This window comes from Osmia lignaria, chromosome 14 (assembly GCF_051020975.1).
Source record: "Osmia lignaria lignaria isolate PbOS001 chromosome 14, iyOsmLign1, whole genome shotgun sequence".
Lineage (NCBI taxonomy): Eukaryota > Metazoa > Arthropoda > Insecta > Hymenoptera > Megachilidae > Osmia > Osmia lignaria.
Window position 1 is genome coordinate 1,805,252 of NC_135045.1, and position 14,802 is coordinate 1,820,053.

Below are 14,802 nucleotides of genomic sequence, written 5' to 3' on the forward strand. Positions count from 1 at the left end.
AATAGCTATCCGACGTTCCAAACGATTCCCTCGTAACAGTTCCGATAACTCGAGTCAAACTACAGGGGATGGAAGTTCCCTAACCGTGTCTCGATGAAATCGACGAGCAACCGAATATTAATGATCTTTGCTAGCCAATTTAAACGTACTTCTATCGTGTCAAACGTTTCCAATGCTACGCGTTTCGCCAACTCTTCGACAATACCGTACACCCTCTGGATGTTTGGTGAACGTGATAAGGATGATAGCGGAAGACGCAAACCGAACGTGCTCGAATCGTGATTCTATCGTCGAACGGAAACGACGTCACGTTTGCCTTCGTGGCGAACGGCTTTCCGTTCCAGATTAATGGACCAATTTACCGAGGGTGCCGGGCAAATCTCACTAATCATTAGCGATGACAACTAATCGGGCACCGGTATTCTAATATTTACGCAATGGATGACAGTCCCCGGACACGTTGATCGCGTCCCGATTAATGGATACTCATAACGGGGGAATGGTAACGAGCTGTTTAATTAGCGGTACCCAACACCCACCCACCCACCACCACCATCTGTTTACGCTCTGAAATTACACCTTGAGCCGTGGACCCTCTGACAAAACGTCACACAGTATCCCGAAACTACCTGCCACAAGGCTAAATCTACTGTGCTTTCGTCCAGGCTACTGTTCGGCCATTTCGATGATCAAACAGCAAGTCGAAACGATAACGATGGTGTAACACTTGGTAAACGACCACCGGAATACCTACACGATTCCTTCTCTTTAATTAATTAGAACACCTATCGCGTCAGAAGCTGATCGATAATTAACACTGGAATCTATCATTCTTACGATCTTATGCTAAAAGGAAACTATTTCTAGGTCAGGAGTACAACTTCAACAAATTGACCGAGGAGGAAGTGAATTCGCTCGGATTGCCCTACGACTATGATTCGATCATGCACTACGCGAAGAACACGTTCTCAAGAGGCACCTATCTGGACACCATCCTTCCGATGGAAAGTCACGGAAAGAAACGTCCTGAGATTGGTCAAAGGCTACGTCTGAGCGAGGGTGACATCGCTCAAACCAACCTTCTCTACAAATGTTACAGTAAGTATCCTTAAAACAAAATTCATCGATCACCATTTCATTGTTCCTTTACGATAGAATGCGGGAGAACGTTTCAAGAAAACAGCGGAAGCTTCGGGTCTCCGATTCATCCGAACGGATCACCCTCGACAGAAGGTGAACGTTGCGAATGGAGGATAACAGCGACCCACGGAGAACGAATAGTTCTGAACATAACATCGTTGAACATACTTAAAAGCAATCTTTGTCGTAGCGATTACTTGGAGATTAGAGACGGATACTGGCACAAGAGTAAAGTGTTAGGTAAGCTGATAACAGGATCCCGTTTTCAGTAATATTACATTAAATTCATTTAATCACGTCGCAGGTCGTTACTGTGGCAACGGTAAGATCCAGGATCCGATCGTGTCTACCGGAAGTCGAATGCTTGTTACATACGTGACATCCGGTCATCAGAGCAGCGGGCAGCGCGGCTTTACCGCGTCCTACGAGGCCGTTTGCGGTGGTGAAATCGAGCTCGACGACACTGGTCACCTCGAGTCACCCAACTATCCAGATGGTTACCAATCGAGCAAGGAGTGTGTGTGGAAGTTGTCGGTGCCACAGAATTTCCAAGTGGCGTTAAAGTTTCAGTCATTCGAGATCGAGAACCACGACAACTGCGTTTACGACTACGTCGAGGTCCGGGATGGTCACAACGCGGACTCTCCGTTGATCGGGGTTTACTGTGGCTACAAAATACCGCCGGACATCAAGTCCACTGGTAACAAACTTCTGGTGAAGTTTGTCAGCGACGGATCTGTACAGAAGGCTGGATTTTCGGCCACCTTCATGAAAGGTGGGATCGTCATTCGTATTCGATTGTTTTAACGCGATCAATTTCTTTATTCAGTGCCGTTTAAATAATGTTTCAGAGTTTGATGAATGCGTTCTGATCGAGCATGGCTGCGAACACAATTGTATCAACACTCTGGGTGGATTCGAATGTTCTTGCAATCCTGGTTACGAATTGCATTCGGATGGAAAACACTGTGAAGGTAAAAGTGTTCTCTTTTCTTCGAGTCTGATTTATACAATATTCGTCATTTAAAATCCCTGTTGACGTTAGATGCCTGTGGTGGAACGTTCGTCGATAGCAACGGAACCATCACCAGTCCATCGTTTCCGGTAACTTATCCAGGAAACAAGGATTGCGTGTGGGAGATCATAGCTCCGCCTCAGTATCGTATCATGTTGAATTTCACTCATTTCGATTTGGAAGGGAACAATGCTCGTCAGCAAGAATGCGAGTACGATTCCGTAGAAGTGAGCAGCAAGCTTGGGGATGATATTTTGAGGAAACACGGGATCTTCTGCGGCTCGAGAGTGCCGTCGTTAATTACATCCGAGGGGAACTTCATGAAGATAACTTTCACATCCGACAATAGGTACGATTTTAAATAAAATAAAATTAAATGAAAATTTCTTGGATATCATCCTTCTATTTATTTCCTTCTTCGTGGGTGATTGCAGTATTCAAAAAACAGGATTCGCTGCTGTCTTCTTAACAGACATGGACGAGTGTGCTAACAATAACGGTGGTTGTCAACACGAATGCAGAAACACGATAGGATCGTATCAATGTTCGTGTCACAATGGCTTTACGCTTCACGAAAATGGCCACGATTGCAGGGAAGGTGGTTGCAAGTACGAAATCGTTGCACCCATGGGTACGATAACGTCGCCAAACTATCCAGACTATTATCCTGGTCTCAAGGATTGTGTTTGGCATTTTGTTACCAAGCCTGGACATCGTATCAAGCTGGTTAGTTCCTTCATATTATATATAATCTCTTTATTTCTTATTTATTATTCGATCAATGATCAAAGAAATTTACATTGGATATCTCGTAGGTCTTCAAAGTCTTCGAAATGGAATCCCATCAAGAATGCAATTACGATCACATTGCAATTTATGACGGCGACTCGCCGGATAGTCACGTTCTCGGTAAATTCTGCGGTACCAAAGAACCTCATCCAATCTTGGCGACCGGAAATCAAATGTACATGGTATTTAAAAGCGATGCATCCATTCAGAGGAAAGGCTTCCTCGCCACTCACAGCACTGGTAAGATGGTCTACAATCTTCAACGAAGATGCGATGTAGATACACTTCAATTTCAAATCTTGCAGCTTGCGGTGGACATCTCGTTGCAACGAGCGAGGTGAAGCATTTGTATTCTCATGCCAAGTACGGTACTCATAATTACGACCATAGAACGGACTGTGATTGGGCCATTGAAGCACCGCCTGGCAAAAATGTCCATTTAACTTTCGTCACGTTTCAACTCGAATCGGAAAGCGAGTGCAATTACGATTTCGTCGAGGTTTATTCCGGTTTGGATACATCAGGTCTTCTTTATGGACGATATTGTGGAAATAGCGTGAGTGTAATTTTACTTTTCACATTTCATATTTTATTTAACTGTAGATCATCGTGTAATTTTAATTAAATTCCAGAACACCACCGACTTTATTTCCATTAACGAAGCGTTGTTAGTGCGATTCAGGACGGACGACACGATATCGAACAAAGGTTTCATGGCGTTTTTCGTGGCGGTCGATCGACAGGACAGCGGTGAGAACTACGGTGGTTCAGAAGACGAAGACGCTGACGTGTCAGGCCTCGCGAATCGATTGGGCTCCGAGTTCCACATCGGTGCAGCCTTGCAAAGCAGCGATCGAAGTGAAAACGAGTAAAATCAAATATGATCGCTCCGAGTGGAACGCGTGTGCCGTTTCAACGTATTGTCGTAGCCCAGACACGTGTATGTGGATCTTTCTCGATCGTCGAGGCCGTGAAGCATTGTTCTTCTATTCTCTAAGTACATTCGAACGAATCGACAATGTTTGTCAGAGGACAAGGATAATTTATTCCAACAGTGAATTAACAGCGCTAATCGTTTCGATTTAGCTTGTACGATTCCGAAGTTCGGCCTATATCGGCCCAATTGTGCCATTCTATGTTTAGATAGATCGCATTATAATATATTACCATTCATAAATTCCATGCCCAGCGAGAAAGAAAAGGTAAAAACGATTACACGACCTACCGGTTGCCAAAGTAATATTCTATGTTTAATCGATGAGTAGGAAAAATCAGAAAGGCATAAAAGAAGTTAACGAGAAACGATGATACACCTTGTTTGATCGACGTTGTTTTCTCAAACACTGCCCCGAAGCAAATGAATTGATCGCGTTTTTGTGTTTTCGAGTTCAAAAGCATTTCTTGATTTTTCTCTTCCGACAAAAGTGCTAAAGTTTCAGCGGAACGTTTTCGTGTAAATGGCTCTAAGTATCGACAAGAAAACCACGGCAAACTTAAACGAGAGTATTCGAAAGGTAACCGAGACACGTTGCCAGACCTTTTCGCTCAGATATGTTCGATGGAAATGTTCCAAGCGACAGTTCGTGCAAAATACTCGAATAATCTAGATATAAATTTAGGTATAGAGCTGTTCGATATCGAAGTCAGCGATTTAGAAATTTAAAGGAGAACCTTGGATCGAAACATCCTCGATGTTCCTCCTCTCGAACACGTTTATTGTACATAGAGAAACAAAGATTTAGATGTAGACGTCGTGCCGTTTTATATAATATAGTCATAGGATCCATGATCGATCAGGTGTCTTGCTATCGAATGGATTTTACAGATTAACGAGTTCTCAACCCTGTACTTTCGTTTCTGTTTCTAAAGATATAACAGGAATACTACAGAGTAATTTGTTGCAGAGTAAACTTATTTCGATCGGCTGGTCTAGCGGATTGTATTAGATAGCGATTAAAGATCACCGATATTCTAATGTATACTTGGAGAAAGTACAGCTAGAGTAACTAGAAGCATCTCAATGATTTCGTCGTAGCTTAACGAAAAAATACGAATCAAATGTTACAAAGTTAATTAATCATATCTTGGAGGTAAACGATGATAAGATCGAGTACGTATTCCTTTTGAATCGATCGAGCTACGAAACGATACAGATCTAACTATATCAGTGAAGAAGTTTCATTCGAACAAACAAGTTTCGAAATTATCCAAATTTTTCATCATTTTTCTACGTAACACACTGCCTTGTGTACATGATTTTCGTGATGGTACACCAAAGTTACTTCGAAAGGAACCTTACTCTCGTTTGTTACATTGTAACGCGACTACATGGCCTATATCGATCGAACACATTTAATATTCGAAACATGAGTAAAAAAGGAAATGAGTTACGCGTATAATGTTGACCCTTCGAAAATTCGTACGCCTAAGATACACGTATAGATGATAATAATAACAATGATAATATCTTATCTATTGTCTGACGGTAAGAAACAATATTAAGCGCCGCGTCAAGTTCCTTTTTGTAAATTATATGTGATTTATTTGTTCTCAGAAATACACGTTATAGGCACTCTATATATATTACTGAGCAACTATATACAACTAATACACGCGTTTCTTCTATTGAACAATATCCCTCCTACCTGAAATTATCCATTCAATCTTGTCTATCCTGTATATACAAAAAACATATCAAACTAAATGACCGACCCACGTGCAATGGAAATAAGTATGATCGATTCTAACGTTTACGGTCTTAATTTGTGTAGTGCGTACGGTTAGAAACAGGGTCTAAAATAGTGGCTGATGTCATTTTAACGATCAGTGATTATCACAGGTAATAAGTTCAAGAACAATCAATCATTAGGTATAGCAGAATGAATTGTAATTTGATCCTACAGGTAAGTGTCTAACGCGATTTTCAAGCAAATGATTTTATTAACACTTAAAATTATTATCTGCGAGCTCTAATGATTATGCTAAACTGAGAATACTAAGAAAATTAACTCTTCAAAAAATGTCGCTATTTTATTAATAAAGGAAGGTTGAATTTAACTTTGCACCTCTGTCTAACTATATTTGGTGAATGAGATCGCTACAAATGCAAGGACAATAAAGTGCGTGGTCGGTCTGTTACATCATCGAGCACAGTTGTGCATCGACGTACCGATTATGTTAATATCGACGATCAGCTTTTATGATCATACCCGAGGAAGCTGTTTCCAGAGTTACCTCAACAAAGAACCTTACTCAACTGGAAACGAGTATGTTTTATCTTAAAAATAGGACACCGACGTGAGTTAAAATTTTAACGAGGATATCCAGGGAAAGTCGAGTCACTTACGTCATTCTTATCTCAGACCAATGATATAATACTCTGCACAAAAACAGAATTAAATAAAAGCGTAAGAGTGCTTTTCCTTGTAAACTTGGCAATGTAAAACTTGGGAAAAATTCATTCAACCTTCCAGGAGTTGCATAAAAATAGAAGTTCGTTAACCCGTTTCGGTTGAGTGCCATAGCGTTTTTACCATTTTTATTCCATCGCTTTGCAGGTATTAATAAGTACTGTTGATGGTACTTAAGATACTTAAGATTGAGAACGTAACATCTTTCACAACCAATGTTTTTCTACCTGTTCCATTTAAAGTATGACGACTTGCAAGTTGGACATTGGTCTTGTTTTTAAAAGAAGAAGGAACAGACTGATGCTGTAACGACCCTCTCCAGGGACTTTGCAATTGTGTTCTGCATGCACATCGTACAGATGAGTTATTTTCAACGGCAATAGTCGAGCCCCACCTTGCAAGTCGTCTTCAACAGCGGAATGTCGCGATTTACCGCTTTCCTTAACCGACAACCGACCGTCTGTGACCAATTTTAGAAAAAGTGAGCGGCAGTGTCGCACATGCGCTCTCTGGCGACTCTCGTCCTTCCTTGGTACTTCTTCAAGTCGAGAAACGACTAAAAAGGAACGCCTTTGCAACGACTAACCCATTCGAGCCTAAAATTTTCTTTGAAAACCTATCAACTACATCCTTTCATAATTGGTCTTAAATGATATTCATGTCCTTGTCGTTTCAAGGAATCTGATTCCAGGAGTGGTTTCATGTTTATGAAACAGTCCTGAACAAATGATGAATTATAAAATATAATACTTTAGGTTAAAACAGTACAAGTTTGCAGTTTCTGGCAGCTATGTATGCAAATTTCGAATAGAAACCGACGTAAAGTCTATTTTTAACCAATGGACAAGTTCAACGCCCATATGCAACCGCGGCAGTTTTGCAACTAAGAATAAATGTCGCGTTGTTTTGCATTTCTCTGCCGCTCCCTTTTCATTACGAGTAGCAAAGAATTTTAAATAAATTCTTAGATATCGTGTATGCGATTATCTTTCTTGTAAGTATCAAGAATGGAAAGAATAATGGAAATAAGAATGGAAAATAATGTGTGAGACTCACGGCAGGAGAAAAATACAAACACCTCTTTACACTCCTCTGCAACTTTCTCTTGAATATCTTTTTAGGTGTGGGACAGGAAATTCTGATGATCTTCTCTTTGAAATGGAACATTTCATTGGGTGTGGAAAGTCACATGTATTGTTTTTGGTAGCTAGAAGAATATTTGAACTTTAGTATCAAAATAGAGATCCGTGAACTGTAATAACCATGAAGCTAATTACAATAATTAATGATGATATGACGTGTTCGTGTAATTAACGAAAAGAATGCGAGTGTACAGCAACGCCAGGTATAACCTATTTAGCGTGAAATAATTACCACGTCAGTTTCCAATAATAGCAAAACTAAATATAAGATAAATGTACAAAAAGTGATTTCTTTAAAGATTGAAATAATTACTGATTATTCAAATTCCGTTATGTATTAATTTACATCCCGTTGCATGTATAGGTTCTGTTACACTCTGAATAAATTATCACAACGATCACGTTTCTTTAATACAAATTTTCTATCGAAAATCAATAATGATGTAATCAATGAATAGGTCGTTACATACCAATTTTCTTGCTACACCCAAGGAAATTTGTAAAATCAATAAAATAAATGTCGCATGACGGGAACTCTGGTACTATATGTTGTTAGCAGGAAACATGCGCGAACGCGATCTAGCGTTCTGCGGTCATCCGTTGACCAATCAGAGTGGAGGATGAGGTCACTGCGAACCAATCGTTGAGCGCCAAAAAAGTCGATAATCAGGGGTATAAGACACGGTGGAGAGCGTCGCTCGCGCATTAATCGTTTGGTGTTCTACCGTGCATCGTGTGTCGTTGATAGCAGAAGCTCCATTACTTGCTCCAACTATCGACTACTCATTTTTTACAAGAACGTAAAACACACCTTTAGACTTCAAAATGGTGAGTATAATAATTCTTGAAAAATTTCGCATACCGACTGTAACGTTCACTTAGCTGAATTCATGGAGGAACACGGCTTCTCTTCGACGTATCTACCGGCCGGCTCCGCCCTTTCCGTTATGATTCACATTTAGCCTCTATGTAGATACCGTTAAAATGGTTGAAGCGTCTATATTTTAGTCATAACCTTCCCATTTATATCGTTTTAAGAGAAATTCATTATGAAAAATTTCTTGGATACCTGAATGTAGAAATATGAGATTTCTTTGTTTCGCGTCCATTAAGAATGATGGAGGGAAGTGCGCGTCGTTTCTGCTGACATGATCGATGACCTGAAATAAATTATCTCATGCAGTTTTGTCAAATATTGTATATGAATAGTCTGAAATATTAATAAAATTAACCGCGATGCACTCTATAATTTTTTTTGCAAATTTTTTGATAATGTTCTGTTTTGAACAGAAATTGAAATTTTGTCATAATATTTTTTTCAGCGTGAATGTATCTCAATCCACGTTGGCCAGGCTGGAGTCCAAATTGGTAATGCCTGTTGGGAATTATATTGTCTGGAGCATGGCATTCAACCTGATGGTCAGATGCCGTCAGACAAAACTATTGGAGGAGGTGACGATAGTTTCAACACCTTCTTTAGTGAAACAGGTGCTGGAAAACATGTTCCTAGGGCTGTTTTCATCGACTTAGAGCCAACAGTAGTCGGTATGTAATTTTGGAATTACAAAAGTTCGTTATACCTTGTTGCAAAATTTTTGCATTTCAATATATTCGTTTTTTCAGACGAGGTTCGCACAGGCACCTACCGTCAGCTCTTCCATCCAGAACAACTGATCACAGGCAAAGAAGATGCTGCAAACAATTACGCTCGCGGTCATTACACGATCGGCAAAGAAATCGTCGATCTTGTTTTGGACCGTATTCGCAAACTAGCAGATCAATGTACTGGACTCCAAGGTTTTCTAATTTTCCACTCCTTTGGAGGTGGTACCGGCTCTGGCTTTACATCACTGTTGATGGAACGTCTGTCGGTGGATTATGGAAAGAAGTCGAAGTTGGAGTTTGCAATTTACCCAGCACCTCAAGTATCAACTGCTGTGGTTGAACCTTACAATTCAATCCTTACCACTCACACCACTCTAGAACATTCCGATTGTGCATTTATGGTCGATAACGAGGCTATTTACGATATCTGTCGCCGTAACTTGGACATCGAGAGACCAACGTACACCAACTTGAATCGGCTAATTGGTCAGATCGTTTCATCGATCACAGCCTCGCTTCGCTTCGATGGAGCGCTTAACGTTGATCTAACGGAATTCCAGACTAACTTGGTACCTTACCCCAGAATTCATTTCCCTCTGGTTACTTACGCGCCGGTCATTTCTGCAGAGAAGGCTTACCACGAACAGCTGTCGGTCGCAGAAATCACGAATGCCTGCTTCGAGCCAGCCAACCAGATGGTAAAATGCGACCCCCGGCATGGAAAGTACATGGCGTGTTGTATGTTATACAGAGGCGACGTTGTACCTAAGGATGTTAATGCAGCCATCGCGACAATTAAAACAAAGCGTACCATCCAATTCGTCGACTGGTGCCCGACTGGTTTCAAAGTTGGCATTAATTATCAACCACCCACCGTTGTACCTGGTGGTGATCTTGCTAAAGTACAACGAGCTGTCTGCATGTTGTCCAACACTACTGCTATCGCTGAAGCTTGGGCCCGACTTGACCATAAATTCGACCTGATGTACGCCAAGAGAGCATTCGTACATTGGTATGTCGGCGAGGGTATGGAGGAAGGTGAATTCTCTGAGGCGCGTGAAGATCTTGCTGCTTTGGAGAAGGATTATGAAGAAGTTGGTATGGATTCCGCCGAAGGTGAGGCCGAAGGAGCCGAAGAATACTAAACAGACTCGTCAAGATTTTTCCATGACGTCCTATTCGAATAAATAAAATAAAAGAATTTGCAATCGTTAGTCTTGATACATTTTACCCATCCTATGTATACCTTCTTCCTGAACGAGTTAGTTACATTTGTGGAGTTGAAATTGTTCAAACCAAGAAAAAATGTAATTACCTTGACGTTAAAGAAACTTCATTAGTTACTTGCAATACATTGCAACATATACGCGTAAGGATTGCATGACTACTGGATATCGGGAAAGACTTGTGGAAATATAAGAACGCGGAAATTTGTGGTTTTATAAACGTTATCAATACTTGGCAATCAACAACTGATGTAGGCAAAGTTTATATTAACGTTTCTATTTGTTTTGCATGCGATTTATTAAATGTTATTTGAAATAAAGAATTAGATTCTCTCATTAAGTCTATTACAATTTTTAAATACATAAGAATTAGCTACATATTTTCTATTCTATAACAGATTAATGTCTATTAACGATACTTTTTCTCATTCTTTTTCATTTTGTTTATACTTATCTTTATCTGTTCAAATAGTTTAAATGTATCATCTCGAACGGTTCAAGAATTCTCGATTGGAATAAGTTTCAAAAATAAGCATACTCTCATGTGTATTCCGCACTACTTCGCCTAATAATTTATCACGGTTTGTATGCTCTTATTGTGAATACAAGAATATCTCTTCTAATTCCTATCTTAGTTTCGTACGCATCAGTTCATCTCGCTTTTATTTTAATAGCAAGAATAGATATCTTACTAAGAATCCGCCATGAACCGCAGCTTTACACTTGCCGTGGACGCGCATGCGCAGTATGGCAATGCACGTTGGTGCATGTCGGTGTGCACAGTGGTGTGGAAGGCGGTATTTTGTTAAAAAAAAAAAAAAATTGGCGGTCTGGTTGGGTTAAAAATTGTGCAAATGTTATTGACAAGTAATTAAGAGTGCACCCAAATGGATCGACCATCTGTTCCTGATTACAACGAGTAATATGAGTGAGTGAATCGAATATTACTTAAAATTTTCAGTAACGTTTCCCTCCAGAAACAATGTAAAAAGCTTTGCTCGTATATCGATATAATATTGCATCGATACATTGAAATGAAATGACATTGTATAATAAATACGGTTCATTAAAAACGTATTTGAACAAATAATGGCTTGAGACAGGTGTGTCGATGCCGATATATTGTTTGCATATTCACTTGCACGGCAAGAAGCTGTGTGTCTTGGATGTATGCATCGGAGTACAGCCCCTCCAACTCGAGTTCTTGTTGCAACGTTCTCCGGTTTCCTCATTCACATTTTTTTCTTCTGTGCTGAATAATACATTTAGATTAAAATCATTTGAAAGAATGTCCACTTTATTTCATAACGAATTACGATAAAAATGAACGAGTATTCCGGTGGGTGACGTGAATGTTCGAATGACTTAGTCGATTCCTTAGTGCGCTTATCTCATAACTTAAGCCGAAGCATAAATGAGTTTTGTATTTCTGATAAAACGAGTACACTTCGATATTTTTTACGCGTATGAAATGCGTACATGTAACATGTGTTCAATACTGATAAATGCTGTTACCTACACGTGTGTTCGACCAATGCGTTGGAGATAATTCACGTAAAACAAGCTTAGCGTCGTGTTGTCTCTAATGCACTGAAATCATTTTTTTTTAACTTAGGAATTCAAAGAATGGTATGCAAAAGTTATTTTCATCGGTATTTTTAATACTTCTCCAAATGTAAGACACAGTATCTTGTGTGTGATAAATGAACTGTGTAAACAGTATTTGACAGTGATGAACTGTAAGAAAGTATGTATTCTCACAAAAAGTGAATGTGAGGTTAGATTCTTGTTTCATTTGTTGTCTTACTGTAAACTTAAATGCAATAGAGGGCAACTGCTTTCATTTTCAACTATAAACAATGAGGGAGTTCATATAAATGGTTCCCCTGTTTTGTGCTATTATTTATCAAACTCTTGATACTATGCTGTCTTAAAATGATGTCAGAACATTCTTAAAGGAACATGTATTCTATAAATGTTCACTTTAGTAGAATTTTACACTTAATGATTGTTATTATTAACTTTGTTTTTGCATATTTACAGACCACTGCAAAGCCATGAAGATGAGCTTCTCCTTATCTTCGCTTCAACCGCTTAGCCATGGCTTAGATAAGCATGGCAATGCGGGGACAGCGATAGAAAGACCATATAACAGTCTCACAAAGAAAAGGTTTGTTTATTTTATATTTATTGCTATTTATTTATGTGTTTCAACTCTTTGAATTACATTAATAGGAAAGATCCAAAGCAACTTTATAGTCAACGTTTGTGGGTAAATCGTGAGGATTGTAAAGATGACTTTTGGGCAGCGATAAGGTCCAATTATGATTATATTATGGACACTAATTTAATAGATAGTTGTAAGGTATGTATTTCATCCTCAACATTTCCAGCTGTAAACTAAGCATGGGATGTAGCTGTTTGCATTTGATTTTAACTTTAATAGGAAGCTAATGGTGAATTAAGTTGGGACGAGGCTGATGTATCTACTCAGTCATGGAGCTTTAAGGAAATTAGTAGTCAATTCTCAGAATTATATTCATGGCTGAGGGTTCTTGAAGAACTGATTTACTGTAAAGAAGAAAATCTGTTGGATAAAAGTCTGCGTGCGGTACGTAAATTTGTCTCGCATTTGACGAGATTAAAATGAGAATAATTGAAAAAGAACAAAATGTGCGCTTTAGGCTCACATGGAGGAGCTGCGACGTAGGGCGTATAGACGAAAGTTATTTAATGAACAAGCTGGAAAATTAGTGTCACGAGCCCCTGCTTTGAAAGATGAAGTGGCGTGGCGTGTTGACCATTTAAACGCAAAGTGGGAATTAGTTGAGCAAATTATGGCACCTGTTGAGAGGCCTGTATCTAATCAGCAAGATATGTCAGCAGGTAATTATTGCGATAGAATTCTTGTACAATACCAATCATAAACATCGATGTTAATAACGGAGAATGTTACAGATTTTGAACATGAAGTAAAGTGTTTGAGAAAATGGCTTCGTGAGATGGAGTCGCGTCTTCAGCCTTTGAGTTTCCACATGGACTGGACCTTAGCGGAATTGGAGGAGAAAGCAGTGGAACATATGGTGAGTAAAAAAACAGCAATTGCTTACAAATTATATCCTTGTAGTGCATGTGAATGCTTAGATTTTCATTTGAACATTGATAAAAACGCGAGTAGAATACCGACCGAGTTGTGCTGGTAAAATCACAGACGAGCTTGTCTACGATAAAATACCGACAACTAGTTTGGCTGAGAATTCAATATACATTTTACATTGCTTAGTGTTGATAATATCACGATCTGTAAGAAGGATATCGTTTCATTTTTGTTACTTTTATCACGTTGCATGCATTATAACCCTTTGCACATAAATGGTAAAATGTTCTACTCGCGTTAAAAATGCATGAAAGTTCCTTATTTTATGAAAAATATAAAAAGTTTTGAATGCGAAAGTTTTGTCGCTCTCTGCTAGGTGATACAAGTAGTGCCGGTTTTTGAAAACGCGCATTTATGCAAAATTAAAAAAATAAGACTTTTAATATTTTGAGCTTATTTGGAGTACTATAATGTTCTCCCTTATTACTGTACGAATTAAGTGATTATTTTGATCGCGAACTTGTGCCATAAATACACCATTATCGCGGAAAATTAGCGTTATATAACAGACGTTTCATTCAGTTTTTACCGCTAATGAAAGGATATATTACTGAATAGCAAAAAATTGTAATGAATACGACCGTTTGTTTTTTCCGCCTCAGACAGTAGTAAAAGAGAGTAATTTAGAACGATTTCATTTCCCGGTGTAAGAGAAACGTGTAAGTTTCTCACGGATTCCGCGATAAGTGGTGAATTGAAGATAAATCGACGTTTAACTGGGTCTGTAGTATAGTTGACTTCCCTTTTAATCATTATTTCCTTCGTACTTCGAACATACTAAAAACCGTGGCACAATTTAATTCTAAAATCGAGCATCTATGAAATCGAAGCATCTCGTTCGAATAATTTAAATTTAGCTCTTCACGTTGGTGCGAATAAATTTGTTTATACCTTCCTCTAGTTCGTTGCTCTCTTGCAACACCCATATGGCACGCGTGTTTGTTTTAACCCAAAATTCCTTTGCTAACACGAAACCCGGAGCTAATTTTGCCCTGTCGATCAGCCAATGCTTTATGGTGATTCTATAAATTGCGAGCTTAAAAAATAATCAAGGTTGAAACGTGCTTCAAAAGGGTCCAAAGTCGGGATCGAAATGTCACGTAACTCGATTAAAATTTACAATTATTTCTTCGTCAAAACACGAGGAAAGGTAGAATAAAGTACCAAACGGTTCGATTCAAATGTGACTTTCAGTTCGCTATTAGTTTATCGGGGGATACTGCTTATCTGCTAGCAAGTTCACGGCTAATTAATTTCAAGGAATACATTGTTCGAGCGCGATACCGTAAACGGCAAGGATTTTTCCTCGCGTTATCAT

The 14,802-nt window shown here is 39.1% G+C and overlaps 3 protein-coding genes and 2 long non-coding RNA genes across 9 annotated transcripts in view; 3 read left to right on the forward strand and 2 right to left on the reverse strand.

Annotated features, from left to right (window-relative positions):
• Positions 1-5,521, forward strand: part of tok (tolloid-like protein 1 tolkin) — a 35,320-nt gene extending 29,799 nt beyond the window's left edge. For both annotated transcript variants that reach the window (XM_034335117.2, XM_034335118.2), the window contains exons 7-15: positions 868-1,098; positions 1,156-1,380; positions 1,445-1,915; positions 1,992-2,114; positions 2,186-2,504; positions 2,590-2,881; positions 2,971-3,184; positions 3,250-3,500; positions 3,577-5,521. In XM_034335117.2, the coding sequence (XP_034191008.2) occupies positions 868-1,098; positions 1,156-1,380; positions 1,445-1,915; positions 1,992-2,114; positions 2,186-2,504; positions 2,590-2,881; positions 2,971-3,184; positions 3,250-3,500; positions 3,577-3,816 (2,366 nt within the window). In that variant the 3' untranslated portion in view covers positions 3,817-5,521. The remainder of the gene's footprint in view (positions 1-867; positions 1,099-1,155; positions 1,381-1,444; positions 1,916-1,991; positions 2,115-2,185; positions 2,505-2,589; positions 2,882-2,970; positions 3,185-3,249; positions 3,501-3,576) is intronic.
• The window catches only part of LOC117609159 (uncharacterized), a 38,910-nt gene extending 30,810 nt beyond the window's left edge, over positions 1-8,100 (reverse strand). The window contains exons 1-2 of the long non-coding RNA XR_004582527.2: positions 7,967-8,100; positions 7,411-7,561 (exon numbers count right to left, since the gene is read on the reverse strand). This is a non-coding gene — a long non-coding RNA (uncharacterized LOC117609159). The remainder of the gene's footprint in view (positions 1-7,410; positions 7,562-7,966) is intronic.
• A 68-nt stretch (positions 8,101-8,168) lies between these two features.
• LOC117609156 (tubulin alpha-1 chain) lies at positions 8,169-10,315 on the forward strand. Its single transcript, XM_034335137.2, has 3 exons — positions 8,169-8,324; positions 8,819-9,041; positions 9,120-10,315. The coding sequence occupies exons 1-3, from the start codon at positions 8,322-8,324 to the stop codon at positions 10,244-10,246; spliced, it is 1,353 nt and encodes a 450-aa protein (XP_034191028.1). The 5' UTR covers positions 8,169-8,321; the 3' UTR covers positions 10,247-10,315.
• On the reverse strand, positions 9,833-11,952 carry LOC117609161 (uncharacterized). The gene is made up of 2 exons (XR_004582534.2): positions 11,847-11,952; positions 9,833-11,579 (listed from the first exon to the last, which is right to left on the reverse strand). It is a non-coding gene; the product is annotated as an uncharacterized LOC117609161 (long non-coding RNA).
• The window catches only part of LOC117609149 (uncharacterized), an 80,942-nt gene continuing 77,212 nt past the window's right edge, over positions 11,073-14,802 (forward strand). For 2 of the 4 annotated variants that reach the window (XM_034335116.2, XM_034335112.2), the window contains exons 1-6: positions 11,524-11,666; positions 12,371-12,497; positions 12,563-12,692; positions 12,774-12,938; positions 13,012-13,213; positions 13,286-13,410. In XM_034335116.2, the coding sequence (XP_034191007.2) occupies positions 11,651-11,666; positions 12,371-12,497; positions 12,563-12,692; positions 12,774-12,938; positions 13,012-13,213; positions 13,286-13,410 (765 nt within the window). In that variant the 5' untranslated portion in view covers positions 11,524-11,650. Of the gene's footprint in view, positions 11,256-11,523; positions 11,667-11,817; positions 11,957-12,370; positions 12,498-12,562; positions 12,693-12,773; positions 12,939-13,011; positions 13,214-13,285; positions 13,411-14,802 lie in introns of those variants that run through there. The other 2 variants (XM_034335113.2, XM_034335115.2) reach the window with 2 other exon arrangements.